The 19,030-nt window shown below is 39.0% G+C and overlaps 2 protein-coding genes across 2 annotated transcripts in view; one reads left to right on the top strand and one right to left on the bottom strand.

Annotated features, from left to right (window-relative positions):
* LOC106137737 (nephrin-like) overlaps window positions 1-9,599 on the bottom strand; it is a 191,857-nt gene extending 182,258 nt beyond the window's left edge. Inside the window, exon 1 of the mRNA XM_060954627.1 lies at window positions 9,454-9,599. Within this exon, the coding sequence (XP_060810610.1) occupies window positions 9,454-9,599 (146 nt within the window). The remainder of the gene's footprint in view (window positions 1-9,453) is intronic.
* Window positions 9,600-14,414: 4,815 nt separating this feature from the next.
* Window positions 14,415-18,663, top strand: LOC132904381 (uncharacterized protein K02A2.6-like). The gene has a single exon (XM_060954621.1). It carries the CDS (start codon window positions 14,563-14,565, stop codon window positions 18,661-18,663), a length of 4,101 nt encoding a protein of 1,366 aa, XP_060810604.1. The 5' UTR covers window positions 14,415-14,562.
* The last annotated feature ends 367 nt before the right edge of the window (window positions 18,664-19,030 follow it).

The raw sequence follows: 19,030 nt of genomic DNA, 5'->3' as shown, positions 1-19,030 counted from the left end.
GAGGCGCTTAATACATACATACATACATTTAATCAAGTATTTATACTTTACGGGGTAAATGGAGACAAAAGTCTTTGAAAAGACTGAAAAGCCACGTTCAGCTGTATGGTATATTAATGGGGTTGAGATTCAAATAGTGACATCTGTCACAATCTTGCTAGCCCATCGCCTAAAACAATCTTACGTTATTTTCCTTTCTCTTGATTGACTTTTGCAATGACGAGAGAGACAGCTAGTTAACTTATAAGAGTAAGATTTTTTCCTTTTAAGACTAGCATGGAAGTTATAATTAGACAAATGTGCTTCTATACGCTATACGCAAAGTAGGTTACGCAAAAGCAAGCGCTAAAACATCCCGCATAACACAGACTGCCTAATGTCAAAATTAGGTTTAATTAAAGAGAAATATTCCGGCCGAAATGAATATGCAAACCAATCTGGTTGTAACGCATCGCGTCACACGAGCTGTAATGAATGGCTAAATTCGCAATACTAACTTCACTGCAACAGATTGCCGGAGAACCGGACACGGCCCGGACTGACGAATTTTGTAGCCGCGTGACGTCATAGTTGCATACATACATACATATAGTCACGTCTATACCCCTTACGGGATAGACAGAGCCAACAGTCCCGAAAAGACCGAATGACCACGTTCAGCTGCTCGGCTTGATGATGGAATTGAGATCCAAATAGTGACAGGTTGCTAGCCCATCGCCTAAAAAAAGGATCGCAATTTTATTAGCCTATCCCTTAGTCGCTTGTTACGACATCCATGGGAAATAGATGGAGTGGTCCTATTCTACTACTTAAATACTTATTCTAATGAAACATATTTATATATATATTTTTATCATCGAAGGGGAAATCCTTTTTACGGACAACCCCCCGGGTCTTCAGTGTGGGACTCCTGGCACCTAATGAACCAGCCTACCCACTAAAACACCTTAGTGTACCCTTCTTGCCATTTTGAGGGCATCATGGGATGGGATGGGATGGGTATTTCACCACGATGCCCTCAGGCAGCCCGGCGCGTCTGTGGGAATCTTGCTGTTATAGGCGACCAGTAAGACCAGTAAGTAACTTACACTCGTGTCCTGGCCTTTTTTCAAATCCCCACGAGTGACGTCAGTTGAACCGAACGGTAGACAAAAGTTTATTTGTTTATCTTCAGGCGTCATCTTTTTGAAAATTTTCGTATATAATTAAGAGTCTGGATAAGGGCATAGGGTGCTTTTCAGCTCGGTAAAAACTATAGTTGCCTTGGGACTTGCGAAAAACATGTGTTTTTTTGTGGGTGTCGCTAAATCCGCGCGGATAAAAATTAGCGCGGGTTAAAAGGTATTGGGAGTGAGATTGTTCTTTGCAGCGTAGAAAAGCTTAGTTTCCAAGGTAAAGTTTTTCATTTTATTTAGTTCACTAAACCTGATACTATGGGCAAGTTCAAACTGGTATTGAATTCTAAATATTACATTTCCAATCGCACAGATACAGAGAGAAACTAGAATGTTCCATTGGAAATAAACATTGATCGGATGTAGCCTTTATGAGTGGATGACTCGCGTGGCATTTGGCATGCCAATTTAGACACGCCACGTGATTCCGGAAAACCGTGATGATGTCACTAATATTATGCATTGCATTCATATATGTATGTATGGCAAGCGTATTATTTTGTCATGATACATATACATACATATAATCACGTCTATATCCCTTGCTGGGTAGACAGAGCCAATAGTTTTGAAATGACTGAGAGGCCCCTTTCAGCTGTTTGGCGTTATGATAGAATTGAGATTCATATAGTGACAGGTTGCTAGCCCGTCGCCTAAAAGAAGAATCCTAGGTTCATAAGCCGTTCCCTTAGTCGCCGTTAACGCCATCCATGGAAAAGAGATGGAGTGGTCCTATTCTACTACCAAAATACTTAGCCTAATTTGAACAAGAAGTTTATGAGCATCTGCCTAGAAGTATAACTTTACTTTCTAAGTATTGATTTTTATATAACGCCCCTACGCACAATTACAAAAGGCAATTCAGGAAATCCAATACGAAACGTTCAATTGAAAATAAGCCGGTAAAAGGCGGCTAATATGCGAACCCCACAATAATAATAATTTGCATGTGAAGAGAAAGCGTTCACGAGGAATTTATTTTCGCCGTGAAGGAACTCATACGCTTTCTTTGCGCGTGCGTGCCGCCTATTGTCCGACAAGGAGCTGAGAAGAAATGGTGTTTAGATTTGCGGAATATTGTACCGTTAATTTTTTTAATCGAGGACGTACTGACGAAAGGCCAGGTCAGGTCTAGAGTACCCGAAACCGACGCGCTTGCATGAAGAGAGTTACGTATGTGGATGAAGCGAAAGAAGTATGCGGGGTTCGTGGCAAGTGTATGTAAAATTTCATCAGTGTCTATCAAGAAAGTGGTGAAATGAAATTAAAAAAATATATATTAGGTTGTGCTGTATGGTTCCCATCACTTTATAATCGATAAAGTCCCATCGATGTTATAAAAGGCAACTAAGGGCAATAGGCACATTATTATCTAGTGCAAGTTGTTTTTCATCTAGTGGCAAATAAAAAATGTTAAAAATAAAAGGAAGCTTATTTTCTTGTACAAAAAGGTGGTGCTAACCATTGCCTTCGACTCTTGTGACTTGGCTCTGTCTACCCCGTGAGTGACAAAATTAATTTGCCCGCTTTCCCCTGATAGGCGTTATCGTATGAAAGGTCACCCGCACTTCCTTTCTCGGCAGAATTTGTTATTTCCAACTATTTTGACGGCTTCAGTCACGACGTGCGAGGCCGTACGCCGTGTTGTCTCAAAGTGGGACACAAGCTTCGTGTCGAAAGTTTCAGTATTGCAGCGGTGAAGGAATGTATAAAATATTTAGCTGGTAATTTTTTTTTGTCACTATCTATTAGACGTATGCTTGGGATTAAGCTATTGTTAGAATTTATATGAGAAAAACTACGGTTCTCTTAAAGGTTTAACCTATCTCTGCGCCAAGTTTCATCCAAATCTATTGATAAGTTTCAGTTAACAAAACAAAAGAATAATTTTTTTTTTTTAATAATAAGAGACATTTTCACCGTATGCAATGTCTAATTTTTTTGCATGAAAGAAGCTATGAATGTGAATGACATTCAAAGCTTTTTTCATGCAAGCTCGTCAGTTTCAAATTCTCTTGACATACCTTCTGCTAAAACGCTCCCAATTTGATCTAGGTCTCCATATTAATAAGTACATTCAGTTTAGGTATGTAATTAATAAACTTAAGGGAATTTACGACACACACAAACAAACAAAAATGTCAGCCATTTCGATTACACTGCGGTCCAGTAAATCTTACAACTAAGTGTGGCTCCATTCCGATCGCATGAAAGCCCTTGAAGCTTAATTAATAGGCTTTCGGATTAATTCGTAACTTCGGCCTAGAGGTGGCTATGTCGGCAGGAATCTGTGGGAAAGCTGACATCACAAATGCTTCCAGAATTGGCGAGGTGAATTATTTATATCATCACGGAGTGTTGGTGATTATTTCAATTAATATTTATAAGCGATTACAGACTGAGCATGAGATGTAATAAATATTAGAACTGCGTCATATATAAACATGAATAAATTGGCAAACATAGAAAGCTATTATCTACTATAAACGATTCCATAATTATCATCTGATATCTAAGTGGTTTTTTAAGAATTATATTAAGGTAAATATTGAGGAAATAACTACTGTCTATCTTAAACATGTTATGTTTGATTATAAGTCAGAAAAAATAGGCAATTGCATTACATGTATATTTCACATGTTTTGATAGTTATGACAACAATTACTTATACTTAACTTATCCTAAGGTTTTGTACAAAAGGCGGCGTGATCGCATTAAACAATCTCTTCCAGGAAACCACAAGAACATTTCATGTCATTATCCAAGGCGGGGTATACAGAGCCAATAGTCATAAGACCCAAAAGCCAAACAGACTGTTAAGCCCATCGCCTAAAAGTAACACAAATTTTTAAACATAAGATATTATCATTTCAAAGCTCAATAAATTCCCAATGTTCTCGAAGCTTGGTCACCCTAATCCCAATCGCCTTCCAAGCCCGCACCTATCCCAGCGTTACGCGCCAAATTATAAGGGACATCTGAGGGACAATTAGTAAAATCACTCCCACACTCGATCGTAAGGTATCCGGACGGTCCAGAGTTTGGGGGGGTGGGGGGGCAATATTTCATGCGAAGTGAATGGGGCTCGTCCGGTTTCGTCCGTCTTAGGCCGAGGAAACGTGTTAGGGATCCAATATGTTAAGAGCATTGTCTGAATGACAGCCGCATTGTAATAACAGTGGGGCGAAATGACGTCGTGATGTGCGGATATTATTCATGAGATAAACACAAGAAGCTATCCATTTGAGATGATTGTCATGTTCATGTCCTCGTAAATGCTAAATTATTAAGAGCAGCAAGAGTTAAATATTTATAACAAAGTGATAATGCGCTGGTACGAGTCGTGTGGTTATTTACAGAACAGGAATTGAGTTATCTATCCACTCCTGTGTCATGTTAAAATAGTGCACAATAATCATAATAAAAAATTACACACAAAATCAAAATGAATATTTTAGTCAGAAAATAGGCCTTCGCCGGCACACTTTCACGTTATTTTTAATTGCAAGATTCTATATATCATTGATATAATATATTAATATTTGGCAAAAGCTACAAGCTACAAACTTTCTAAGCCCTTAGCCTTTAAAAGAACGGAACTTTCTTTCCAAAACGGACACAGAATCCCATAAAAAGAGCATAACGGAACGGAACTCTTCAAAATGAACAGACTCCCGAAAAGGGCGCTGGTATTTGTTACAGCCGTGAAAAGACTGACAGGTCACGTTCAGCTGTATAGATTATGATGGCAGATTATGAAATTGAGATTTACTTAAATAGTGATAGAGCTAGCCTATCATCTACAAGAATCCCAAGTTCAACGTATCAAAAATGTCTTCATTTAGATTAAGATAAATTTCAAATGTTAAACATCTCAGCGAAACACATAAGCAAAATACATTAACAATCTCCTCTCCATTACCCTATCTGTCCCAGGGCTAAATCTAGACCTTGCAAATAACCCGAAGGCGGGAATTCCCGCAATATTTCATGCGTGTGCGGTGACCGCGTCCCGGACTGCCGGCCTGATCCCGCATCCAGAATGTGGGGTAATTCTAAGTAATGTAAGAAGCAGAAATTGCGCAATTTAGTACGACTAGTTGGGGCGCCTGTGTTTGGTCATGTGCCTATATTATGGTTTGTATTGCATTTAGTAGGAAATCTGATGATATAGATGTATTAAAGAAGCTTCAGTTAATTTGAATAGTATGTTTAGCTTCTTGGGGCTTATAGGAAAAATACATACATACATACCATCACGCCTATCTACTGTTGGGGTAGACAGAAACTACAAACTGCCACTTGCTACGATCCTTACAAACCTCTCACGCTTCCTCCAAACTCACTCCTTATATCTCACTTTTTTAAGACATTCGAAATTTGGCCCTTAAAAATTCAACGAGGCCGGCCCTGTCCCATTTTTACGGTCAGATAATAATCTCCCTTCCTAGAAAAAAAAATAAGTAACATAAATAAATATGGTACACCAATTAGTAACTAACTTCGTGGATAAAAATGTTGTGCATTAATGAAGTCTTAAACGTGAATAAAATCAATAAACATACATACCACGTCTCTCCCTAACTAGACAGAGTAAATAGTAACAAGACTCGAATGTTATGTTCAGCTAGATTACGATGAACATAAACTGTAAAAGAAATCATAAATTTCCTTTTATTATCTCTTACACATCCTGTTTATCAACAGAAGATGTCATCCGCCCTGTAACACTGAGGGTCCCAAGTAAACTCGCTGAGCCGTTCTTTTGTAGGGCTTAGCGCTGTCACCGCTCTCAACGCCTTAACTCGTCCGGTCGTAGCTTCCTTGATGAAACACCGAATTACTTGATGAGTGATCTAAGAATTTACGTTATAGATCTTTTGAAAATACTTAAAAGAACTTGCCATAATAAGCATAAGAAAGAACATTAGTTTGAATTAGCAAGGGATATGGAAGTGAGGATATGTTTGTATGTAAAATGAAGCCTTATTACCTTATTAGGCAGAAACTAAATTTTTCCACTTGTCACAATTTTTTTGACTTCAACTAAATTCATCACTCTCATCATGTATCATTTCATCAGCTCATCGGTTTAGAGTAAACTTGACCTGACCTTTCGTCGGGTCGTTCCCTATTTGATCAGGTTCGGGGTGAGTCATTTGTGTTAATAACGACGAAAATTTAGTATATTACCACATACCATTGGCGGTTCTTAGTTACAAGTGCAGTTATTTCTTATTCCATGACTAAGATAATCTGGACTTATTTTATGTCTTAGTATTTCATGAAATTATATATATACTAACAAAATTTGTATAAGTCCTGATGCTTGAAATAAAAATGAAATAAAATAAATATGACGACAATTCAAAATGCATCGAATTCTAGGGCGAAACTTTCCTGTTCTAAAGCTAACTGGTGATTGTATATTCAATAATAAGGTTCATGTTACATACATACATATAGTCACGTCTATATCATTTGCGGAGCAGACAGCAGACCGACAGATCAGTTTTTTGGCATGATGATAGAATTGAGATTAGAGAAGAGAGAATAGTGACAGGTTGCTAGCCCATCGTCTATAAGAAGAATCCCTAGTTTATAAGCGTATCCCTAAGTCTCCATTTACGACTTCCATGGGAAAGAGTAGGAGTGGTCCTATTCTTTTTTTTAATTGTTGCCGGGCACCAAAGGGCGCGGTTGATTTTATGACACTTTTTTTATTTATTAAATCCATTCCTGCCAATAGGCATCCAAAGTTAACCGAATTGCTAATTAAGCCGTCCCGTCGAGCAATGATTTTATTAACGTAACGAAATCGAAATGTTCATTTGTTCTGACTTCGCCAATGACGGCTGGAAGCGAATTTCACCTGTCAGTGGTGTGTTGTTTTTATTGGATGGTAAATAATTTTGGTTTTTTATTTATTAACGTACAATCACGTAACCTCCCTCGAAAGAAAGAATTTCTAAATGTTACCTTCCTTCAAAAGTTTGAGACAGCAAGCAAGACAATATAAGTTTTTTACATTGGCTACCTGCCCGACCATAAATCTCGTGAATTTCAGATTAAATAGATAAAATAAATACTCACTAAGAACAGATTAAAAAAGTTTCTCGGAACAAATTGAAGTGTAATAAATACTGAATTTCATCTCCACAAAAAAAGTAATCATACTTGAAAAAGTAAATAAGACTGGCCACCGAAACACTCCAGTAGAATATTAAAAAAAAAACGAATTGAAACGTTTAAAACCGATCATTAAGTACTGGCAATCGAAAAATCTCATTATTTCGGGTAAACCCGTTCGTCACCCCCCCCTTCTCACTGCGAGCGGTAATGAATACACGACCGTGAATAATGAGCGCTGAATAATGGACACGGCGTGTACAGAACACGGCTCTATAATTTAGCCGGGTATACACTCTAATTCGCAAAGCCGTCACCATGGAAGGATGAATACATTTGCAATCAGGCATTGACTAATTAAGAGTGGTTAAATTTGCAGCTATAAATACGGTTGATTGAGTATGGTTTTTGACTGACGGTATAATAAATGGAATTGATATATATTGATATTAAAATATTGTTATAAATATTATAATATGAGATTGAAGCTGAAAGTTGCAATTATAATTAATATTTAGTGTGATTACGAAATCTGTATAAATCTTAAACTGGCCAAGTGCTATTCAGACACACAGACAAAGGTCTACGTACCATTATCAGGATGGTATAATATATCTGAACCAATTTCAACCTTACGTTTAAGGTGCAAATTCCTAAATAGGCACTCGTAGTTAAATTAAATATCGAAATTATCTCATGTCAAACCCATTTTCTACCTTTGTTCTTTATAATGTATTATTTTCTTTATTTATTCTTCATTTCTTTTTGCTGTGCATTTTTAATACATGCATGCGTAGAGTCACGACTTTTTCTCTTGCAAGGAAGACAGAGCCAACAGTCTTGAAAAGACTGAAAGTCACGTTCAGCTGTACGGTGGAATGATGGAATTGAGAATAAAATAGAGACAGGTTTCTGGCCCATTGCCTCTAAGGGAAATCTTAAGTTTATAAGCCTATCTCTTAGTCGCCTTCTACGACATCCATGGGAAAGATATAGAGTGGTTCTATTCTAAAATGCCGGAAACTACACGGCAGTATTTTAATGAAATCTTTACATAGCTTCATAAAATCACGCCTCTTCCTGAAGAAAGCAGATACATTCTTTACTCTCTTTATTCATGCTCAATTTTAGTTAGCATCCAAAAACATTACCCACTATTCTTGATTCGTTGTCGGGAACTCCCGAAGACCTTTTGTCCGCGTCCTTTATTTTGACAAACATCATTCCGCGAGTGGTGTTTGACTTGCTCTCGAGCGCGGGCGGCTCGCGAGCTTAGCAGTTCTATATATACGTACGATTTTTTGTTACATTTAAAAAGTAAGCATGTCCCCATAAACGTAGAAAAAAAGGCGGACTGAGTGTGGCTTAAAAAAGTGAAGCATTATAATAGCGGCGCTGTAGGCTTGCGTGAGTGACAGAAAACTTGCCATTTCGTGACGTAATCTATGACGTAATGGCGGCCAACTGTCACACGGTGAGAATGTGTGCGTGAGCCGTGCATATATACATATACAATGGGCTGGCATAATATTGGTGCTTCAATTGCCTGGCCTTTTCCGTCTGCCTTTTTTTCTACGTCTATGTATTTCCCATGGTGTGTTAAGTACTGAAAAAAATAAGTTTAGTTAAGGCGTTTTGTCTATACATCAGCTCGAAACGTTCAAATTTGATGCATACGTTATTCCAAGTCAAATATTGATTAATTTGTCAAGAGCAAGGGACCAGGAAAAATTTAGGTGACATATATAAAGTAAAACAAAGGGCACCAACAATACCCTCCACCTTACAATAAACATTATAAATCAGCGTGCGAGCTCCAAACCCTTCGAGCGTAATTTCGTTACCGACTAATAAAAGCCTTAAACAATATCTCGACTTCTATAAGGCTGGATTCAGAGTGACGCTGGCGAGACGCGCTTCACACACGCGCGTGCCGCAATTATACTAGTAAAGCTGGCTTCTAACGTCGCGAGATTACACAAGTCGTAAAGGTGTGGTTCAATGCGACTTGGGATGCTGACAATTTCAAGTCTCGGACGACATTGCAGGTGCGCCAGAAACTTACATATAAACTACGGGGATTCTGCCAGCCGCGTCGCGCTCGTGAGTGCGGCTGACACGTATATACTAGCACAAATCGACATAGTACATCAGTTCAAACGCGCCGATCGTGAGGCGCACGTCTTTGTTGCCAATGTGCATATACTCTAGAAGGAAACTCGATACTCGTTTCACGCTCCGCTTCAGTAAAGCGCGCGTGTGGCGCTGGCCGACGGCGCGTCTCGCCGGCGTCATTCTGAAACTAGCCTTACGTATTCCCCATTATTTCCGCGCTTCGACGAAAATTTTCAATTTAAGTCCGAACTGTTTAATACCTGGCGAGGCATTGTGTCCCGGGAACAAAAGCTCCTTCCGATTATTGTGCACGGTACATGTAAAGTGGTGTTCACATTAAATGCTCCAAAGTTCAAATATAGAAGCCGCAACTGACAAATAACTTTGGTGAACTCTAAATGATAGTACTTGGCTTCCGCACTGATATTGTGTCAAAAGGGATTTGAATGAAGGAATTTTACGTTTGTTGCATATAAGGAATATATCAAAATACTAGTTAATTGAAATGAACTCTCGTGATTATTGGCTTTTCTAATACACACATTGTCTTTATACTCTAGGAATTAGACAAAGCTAATAGTGGCTTTTGATTAGATTTTGCCTTTCAGTATTATGCTATCCAGCTGATGATATAATTGAAATTTATCAGGTTGATTTTCTTGGACTTATATTTAACATACACAATTTATCACCACTAGATTTATTATATCCTTAAGATATAAAAGAGGGCACTGACTGACTGACTGAATTGTCAAAGCTCAGTCCAAACTGCTGAGAGCCCTTTAAAGATTTGAAATTGGGCATATGGTCTTGTTGCACTATGAGAAAACTAGAGGCCGCCTGCGACTTCATCCGCATGGAAACCCTATCAATACCGCGGGAACTCTGGGATAAAAAGTAGCCTATGTGTTATTCTGGGTCTTCAGCTACCTACATACCAAATTTCATGGTAATCGGTTCAGTAGTTTTTGCGTGAAAGAGTAACAAAAAACCATACTGAAATACAAACTTTCGCATTTATAATATAAGTAGTATTAACCGAAATTTCCACAGTAACGGAAATTATACATATTTCGGTTTTACAAGGACGGAGTCGCGGGAAAATAGTAATGCCACAGTTTTAATTACAATACAATAAATTAAACCTACAATTAAGCAATGACAATGAACAAGTCTCCCCGACAACTCGCTCCGAGCAAACATCGCAAGTTTCAAGTAATTTGCTTCCAGTAAATTTTCGATTTCATTACATCCCAATAAAATTATTGCTCGACAGTATTGCTCAATTAGCGATCGGGCTTATTTTCAGAACAGATTATCGGAAATCAACTTGAACAGCTACAAAATTTTGTCATTTTAATAATAATAACAACAAAATGTATTAACAATACGAACGATTTTAGTCGAATATCCTTTTAAAACTTATTTTCCTTTTTTTTTTTAATTTAAAAAATATGAGTATTATGTCACTATCTGATCTTATATATTTACAGACAATCACGTCTACATCTATAGAAAATCTATAGAAAAGACTGACAGGCCACGTTCAGCTGTTTGGCTTAATGATGCTAGCCCATAGCCTTAAAGAAGAATCCCAAGTTTATAAGCCTATCAATAAGTCTCCTTTTACGACATACATGGGAACGATATGGAGTGGTCCTATTCATTTTTTATTGGTGCCGAGAACCACACGGCTGAATGAATATCTGGATCTCAATCCGGTCACATACCAATCTGAACGTCGCCCATAATTTCTCCACTGTTACTGCAAGATATAAAATTGTGATATTACATCGGATTATGCATTGAGCTTGCTTAATCACTATACAATACGATCCATTTTATATTTAGTACTCGTATATAAGCAATACTGTTGTTAAATAAATTATTCCATTCTTAATCGGCCACTCACGTGTCTGATTTATCGCCCTCGTCTGAAGGACCTCAGTCACCCATTTACGAGTAGCAACAAATTATTCACTACTAGTAATACTTACATACATCAAATCACGACTCTTTAACGTAGGGGTAGGCAGAGACCACCTCTTTCCGCTTGCTACGATCTCTGCATACTACCTTGGCTTCATCCACATTCATAACTCTCTTCATGCAAGCTCGGCGGTTTCGGGTACTGACCTGACCCTTTACCAGGACGTCCTTAATTATACTTATTACTACTAGTAATAGTTATAGTTATAACCGTGGTAGTGGGGGAATAAGAAACTTTAGCAAGAAGACGCGACTAATTTAAATGTTCAGGTCACGCCGCAAGTTTAATTGGAAAGCTGGAAGCAATCAGTGCCGCGCTTAAATCCTCGCAAACAGAAAACTTGTTAAGGTGTTAGGTGTTCCTTTTGGCTGCTCGTTATGAAGATTACGATTTATGCTTAATTTGTTTGTTTGTAATATCTTTATTGTATAGAAATTTACAAAGTAACAAGAAAATAGTAAGCACATAGTTATAAAAGAAACAAATCACTTGCAATGGCGGACTTATCTTACTTTGTTTTTTAATGCTTTGAAATATTTGGATACACCTCGTTACCGCATTTTCAATGAATGGATATCGCGTAGTTTTCTAAAAGCTGTAAGTGATACTCAGTTCTAAAATTCTTTGCCCATTTTGAAAACCAAATTGACAAGTTCTAAAAGATATGAATGAAAAGAGAGAAATCGTGGGCCACCTTTCTTCGTTCCTCTTGCTATGATCCCTACATGCATGCATATTATCACGTCTATATCCCTTGCGAGGTAGACAGAACCAACAGTCTTGAAAAGTAAAGGCCGCGTTCAGCTGTTTGGCTTACTGATAGAATTGCGATTCAAATAGTACTAACCCACCGCCTAAAAGAAGAATGCTATGATCTCTGCATACATTTTTTGCTTCATGTATATTCTTAACTATCCATTAAAGGTATTCTTGCCTTAATCTACCTATTCACTAGAACGTTTACAATATTTAAACGCTAACCACTTCAAACGAGCTTCACCTGTGACCTTACCTGACCTGTTGACCTTAAAATTTGACGAAATCCATAGGGATACCGAGCGTTGTCGTTTCTAACCCACTAACGTTTAGCTATTTTGTGTTTTCATTAACTGACTAGTCAAGAATACCGTAATTCGACAAGATTGTATGAAAACGTGGATGACAGTTAATGAAGCGAAAGAAGTATGTATGTATATACATAGGTATCGAAGCAAGTTAAAAAGCCTCTGCCTAATAAATAAAGAGGCGTGATGCCATGTGAGTGTGTTTGAATACGTACGTACTTACGTATACGTCTTTATCCCTTGCGGAATAGACAGAGCTAACAGTCTTGAAAAGACTGAATGGCCATGGCCACGTTCAGCTATTTGACTTAATGATAGAATTGAGATTCAAATAGTGACAGATTGCTAACCCATCGCCTAAAAAAGGAATCCCAAGTTTGTAAGCCTATCCCTTAGTCGCCTCTTACGACATCCATGGGAAAGATGGAGCGGTCCTATTCTTTTTGTATTGGTGCCGGGAACCACACGGCACATGTTTGAATCGACTATCCAATTCAAACAAAACCAGCGCCGGCATTTAGTTATTATGAGCGAGTTCTCAAAGTGGCTAATTAGAAAAGTTCGCATGTTTACGTACAGCACTCCGCAAAATGGGCATTATCATTAGTAGTTTTGGATTCGTTGTGTGAAACTGTATTTAATGCGATAAGTTTGCCCACAACGAGATCGGCAATCAGAATGTTTAATGGAAAACCTCTGGAAGTTCAATTTATAGTCACATAAACATGGAATTCGAAATGAAATAAGACTACCTAGCAGTTTTCTATTAGAAATAAAAAATGAATGTTAAAATGCTATGGTTGAATAATGGATGCCGTGTGGTTCCCGGCACCAATACAAAAAAGAATAGGACCACTCTATCTCTTTACCATGGATGTCGTAAAAGGCGACTAAGGGATAGGTTTGCAAACTTGAGATTATTTTTTTTAGGCGATGGGCTAGCAACCTGTCACTATTTGAATCTCAATTCTATCATTTAGTCTTTTTAAGACTGTTGGCTCTGTCTAACCCGCAAGGGATATAGACGTGATTATATGTATGTATGATTAATGATGGGATTGGGACCTAGACTGTGGCAGGGTAGTAGGTCATCGCTTTGCGAGTTTTCCCCTGATCGGCCTGCTCGTGTTTCAGATTTATAATCTGTGAGGAGAACAGCTGGAAAACTCCATGTTTGTTCATCATTGATAGACCATATCATGGACGCTTGTGCTAGAGGAATGTGCCTTAGTTGTCGTTTACTATTATGAGGAGCAAGAAGAGTGGTCTTATTAAACCACGCAGGTCACAGAATAATTACCTACATGAGTTTATAATATACTGGTATACTTATTTATTTAAAACTAGAGGCCGCCCGCGACTTCTTCCGCATGGAAACCCTATCAATCCCGCGGGAACTCTGGGATAAAAAGTAGCCTATGTGTTATTCTGGGTCTTCAGCTACCTACATACCAAATTTCATGGTAATCGGTTCAGTAGTTTTTGCGTGAAAGAGTAACAAACATCCATACTGACATACTACACTCACAAACTTTCGCATTTATAATATTAGTTGGATTAATGTACGTAAAATGTACAACAGGACTTAATGCCATAGAACATTATCTGTCAGTCGATCCTTCAGTAACCATAAAACCAAATATAGAAACAAAAATATCACGCATCAATTCCTCAACCATTGTGCAGATTCGTGAGCGAATCCTAGTCCCTATTAAAGTCTAGCTTAACCCCTTCTGGCTCGATCTATAAAACCCTTAGTAATGAGTGCAGTCGGCTCGCCGCGCAAATTGGGCCCGCTGAGCCGGCACCGTCGCCATGACGACCCCCATCTGGTACTTCACGAAAAAACATGAGAATTTTGAGGGTTAAGTGATATATATGTTCAAAGAAGTTTGAAATGTTATACAAACTCTTTCTTGTTATGTTCTTGTTTATCTGTGGTGCGGCGTCCCATGCGCGCGCATCTTGAAAATACATGTCATTCGTGTCCAAGCTATCCTGTGGTTTTATTGTATGATTATTTATAAATATCTATAAATATATCATTTGGCGACGAATGGGATCAATTTATCCACAATATTGAAGGAAAATGGCATTCCTAGGGAACTTACCGATTTTTGATCACAAAGTAAGCGAATGGCTTATATTCAAGGGTAAGTTGACGCAATTTATAAAGATCAACAGCGTTAAGGAAGAAAACCAAAGCGGTATTCTTTTAACTCATCTTGATGAAGAATCATATCGCTTGTTGCGTAATTTAGCGTATCCCTTGGAATTGGACACATTAGGTTTCACAAGATTAATTGAGTTACTCGATAGTCATTTTAAACCAAGACAAGGCTCATTTGTTGACAAGGCGATATTTTACGGAGCTAGTAGAAGTCCAGGCGAGAAATTAGGAGACTGGGCGGCGCGACTGAGAGGTCTGGCAAGCTATTGCGACTTTGGCACCGCTTTGGAAACGAATCTGAGGGATCGTTTCGTCCTCGGCTTGGGCGCCGGCCCGGAACGCGATAAGTTGTTTGAGCAAAATGCGTCGACGCTGACGTTGACGAGGGCTATAGAGTTAGCGGAGCAAGCGGCCTGTGCTAAGCAGGCGAAAGTCATGTGTAAAGAAGAATCTGCTATATTGAAGGAAGAGCCGATACTGCGAGCAAAATTTCAAACCGGCCGAGGCGATCAACAGCGGCCCGGCGCGGCGCGCGGCGACGTAGCGGATATATCATGTCGTTGCTTGGTTTGCGGATTAAAAAATCACACAAGTGACAAATGCCGCTACAAGACTTATAAATGCCAGAAATGTGGTGTCAAAGGCCATCTGAAGAAAGTGTGTACAGCGGCTAAAAAATCGTCCGACCATCAGATTCATCATTGCAATTCGACAATGGAATATCAAGCCCCTGAAAACATTGCCTTGAATTGTGAGGAATGTCAAAATTTTAATTTGAGGTATGTAACCGATAAGCCAATTTTGATTGATGTTTGTTTAGGTGGTAAAATTATTTCCATGGAATTAGATTCAGGCTCTGGTAATAGCGTAATTTCCGAGAAATTGTATGAAAAATATTTTTCAACCTATAAATTGCACCAGAGTTATTTAAGAATGTGCCTATATGATGGAAGTAAAATAATTCCGTTAGGATATTTTACTATTGAAGTGTTCTATAGTAATACAAAAAAGCAATTAAAGATTTTTGTAGTGAGAAATGGAGGTCCTCCTCTATTAGGTAGGGATTTTATGTCTGCATTTAATTTAGTGATAACAAGCGGCTTATGCTCTGTTACAAATAAGAATGAGTTAGAGCAATTACTGGCAAAGTTTTCGAACTTGTGGCGTGACGAGCTGGGTGCGTTTAATAAGTTTAAAGTTAAATTACAGCTTAAGGATAACTCCAATCCTAAATATTTTAAACCACGAAGTGTACCCTTTGCTCTCAGAGAAAAAGTAGAACAAGAAATTGATAGATTAGTCAAGTTAGGTATTCTTGTTCCCGTTAACCATTCTGACTACGCTACACCTATTGTTCCCGTTTTAAAAAGCGATGGTCAAGTCAAGATTGCTGGTGATTTTTCAATTACATTAAACAAAGATCTTATTATTGATAAATATCCGTTACCTCGTATAGAGGAAGTGTTCGCGAAAATTGGAGGTGGTGAACGGTATAGTAAAATTGACTTAAAAAATGCCTACAATCAATTTTTATTAGAGGAATCGTCTCAGGATCTCACTACAATTAATACGCATAAAGGGCTTTTTAAATATACTCGTTTAGTTTACGGCTTGGCGAACGCGCCGGCAATTTTTCAGAAGTCAATGGAGTCGTTGCTTTCAGGCATTAAAGGGGTAAGTGTCTGGTTGGATGATATTTGTATAACCGGATCAGATTCGGATATTCATTTAAAGAGACTGCACGAAGTTCTGAGTAGGCTGAATGATGCTGGATTAAGACTTCAAAAAGAAAAATGCGAGTTTTTCAAGGAAAGCGTACAATACTTAGGTTATGTTATTAGCAAGGAAGGACTTCAAACTTGTCCCGATAAAGTGAAGGCTATTCTAAACGCGCCAGACCCGACTAACGTCAGTGAGGTAAAGAGGTTCTTAGGTGTAGTTAACTATTATAGAAATTTTATCCCTAATGCGTCTTCATTATTGAACCCTCTTCACGAGCTATTGCGAAGTGATGTTCCGTGGGAGTGGGGAGAGCGACAACGGCGCAGCATGGCGGCCGTGCGCCGCGAGCTAGCCTCGGAGCGCGTGCTGGCGCACTTCGACCCCGCCGCGCGGCTCGTGCTGAGCGTGGACGCCGGCCCGGCCGGGCTCGGCGCGGTGCTGGCTCAGCGGGCTGCTGACGGCGCCGAGCGGCCCCTGGCATATGCATCGCGATCCCTAGCGGCTAGCGAACGAAATTACAGCCAAATTCAAAAAGAGGCGACCGCCATTATATTTGGCGTCAAGCGATTTCACCAGTATCTTTATGGCCGTGATGATCCTTTCATTTTAAAAACGGATCATAGGCCGCTAGTATCGATATTTAACAATAAGTCCGGTATACCGATAACTACAGCCTTGCGTTTGCAAAGGTATGCGATTATATTATCGGCTTATAATTATACAGTACAATATGTATCTAGCGAAAACAATGCAGTAGCAGATTTTTTTTCACGCGCTCCTTTACAGGTAAAGTCAATCGACGAAAATGGTAAGGATGTCGACAGTCTTTATGCCCTGAAATTTTTGGACGCGGCGTCACCGGCTACCGCCTTGAAAGATATCATACTAGCGACCCAACAAGATGAAACCATAATGACTGTAGTAAAATATTTGCAGTATGGTTGGCCCAGAAAAATTAGTTGTACGTCTGTTTTACCGTATTTCCAATGTAAATCGGATTTGCAGTTTGAGAATGGTTGTCTTTTGAGAGGACATAGGATAGTGATACCTTCAAAGCTTAGAAATAAGATGTTACAGGAATTGCACGATTCCCACTTAGGTATAACCAAGAGTAAAAGTAATGCTCGTAGTAGAATGTGGTGGCCGGGCATCGACGGCGACATCGAGCGCTGGGTGGGAGCGTGTGCGGCGTGCGTGGCGGCGCGCGGGGCCCCGCCGCGCGACCCGCCCGCGCCCTGGCCCGCCGCCGCCCGCCCGTGGCAGCGCATACACATCGACTATATGACTATAGGGCAAAGGGTATACTTGGTGGTTGTGGATTCACATAGCAAATGGTTGGAGTGTTTGTATATGCACAATGGAACTTCAACGACCGCTTTAATTACTAAGCTTAAAGTATTATTTGCTACTTTTGGTATTCCAGACGTCTTAGTATCTGACAACGACACGAAAATAAATTCTCTCAAATTTAGGTCATTTTGCTCAGCAAATGGTATCAAATATATGACGTCACCTATTTACCACCCTCCTAGTAACGGACAAGCCGAAAACTCTGTCAGAACATGTAAAAAGATGTTAAAATGTATACTTAAAGAAAATTTAAGTCTGTGCGAAATTCAGGAACATCTTTTAGGATATTTATTCAATTATAGAAATGCCGTGCATTGTACCACCGGAGAAACGCCAGCCAAGTTAATGTTTGGTCGTAAACTTCGTACTCGTCTCGACCTTATTTTGCCATCGGAAAGAGAGCACAGCTCAGTGCCTGTGCCGGGTAGGCGATCGTTTGGTATAGGAGACAAGGTGTGGTGCCGATGGTATAGTGCGCGGATGGAAACTTGGCAACTAGGAATAATTAAAGAGAAAGTAGGTAACAAAATGTACAAAATTTTTATAGATAGTTTAGATGAATATTGTATCAGGCATGTTGATCAACTGCTTAATTATACCGGCGGTGAGAATGAAGTAGCTGATGGCCATCTGCTTGATGATGTTTCTTTTTCGAGTCCTGTTACTGCTGTCTCTTCCCAAGAACCGGCTGCGATAACTCAAAGTGATGAAACTCAAATGAGTTCACAACCTCAGCATGTAACAAATAATAGAGACAGGGAAGTTGGCAGAGACTGTGAGGAGGAGGAAAGTGAGAGAATCATTGAAATTGAAAATGACTCCTCAGCCGAGCATAGTTCTGAGCAAGTGCAGGGCGTCAGTAGCGATGCAACGGTGGTAGATCCGCCGGAAACTCTCACTCGCCCTAGACGAAATGTTCCACGGGTTGATTACAGAAAGTATTTGTAATTAATATCTACTAATTTAACAAGTTGTTATTTTTAGTTTAAATGTATCTAATAAGTATTATGATTAATGTACATAATTTTCAACAGGTTCTTAAAATAAGTGTGGAGGAATGATATATATGTTCAAAGAAGTTTGAAATGTTATACAAACTCTTTCTTGTTATGTTCTTGTTTATCTGTGGTGCGGCGTCCCATGCGCGCGCATCTTGAAAATACATGTCATTCGTGTCCAAGCTATCCTGTGGTTTTATTGTATGATTATTTATAAATATCTATAAATATATCATTAAGACATCGATATTAAACCTTCTGTGTAAGTATTAACTTTATCTTATTCTTCATGGTGAGAGAGAGAGAGCAAGATGTAT

The sequence above is a fragment of the Amyelois transitella genome, chromosome 2 (genome assembly GCF_032362555.1).
Source record: "Amyelois transitella isolate CPQ chromosome 2, ilAmyTran1.1, whole genome shotgun sequence".
Classification (NCBI taxonomy): domain Eukaryota; kingdom Metazoa; phylum Arthropoda; class Insecta; order Lepidoptera; family Pyralidae; genus Amyelois; species Amyelois transitella.
Note: the sequence above shows the minus strand (reverse complement) of the source record. Positions and strands in the feature narration are given on the sequence as shown.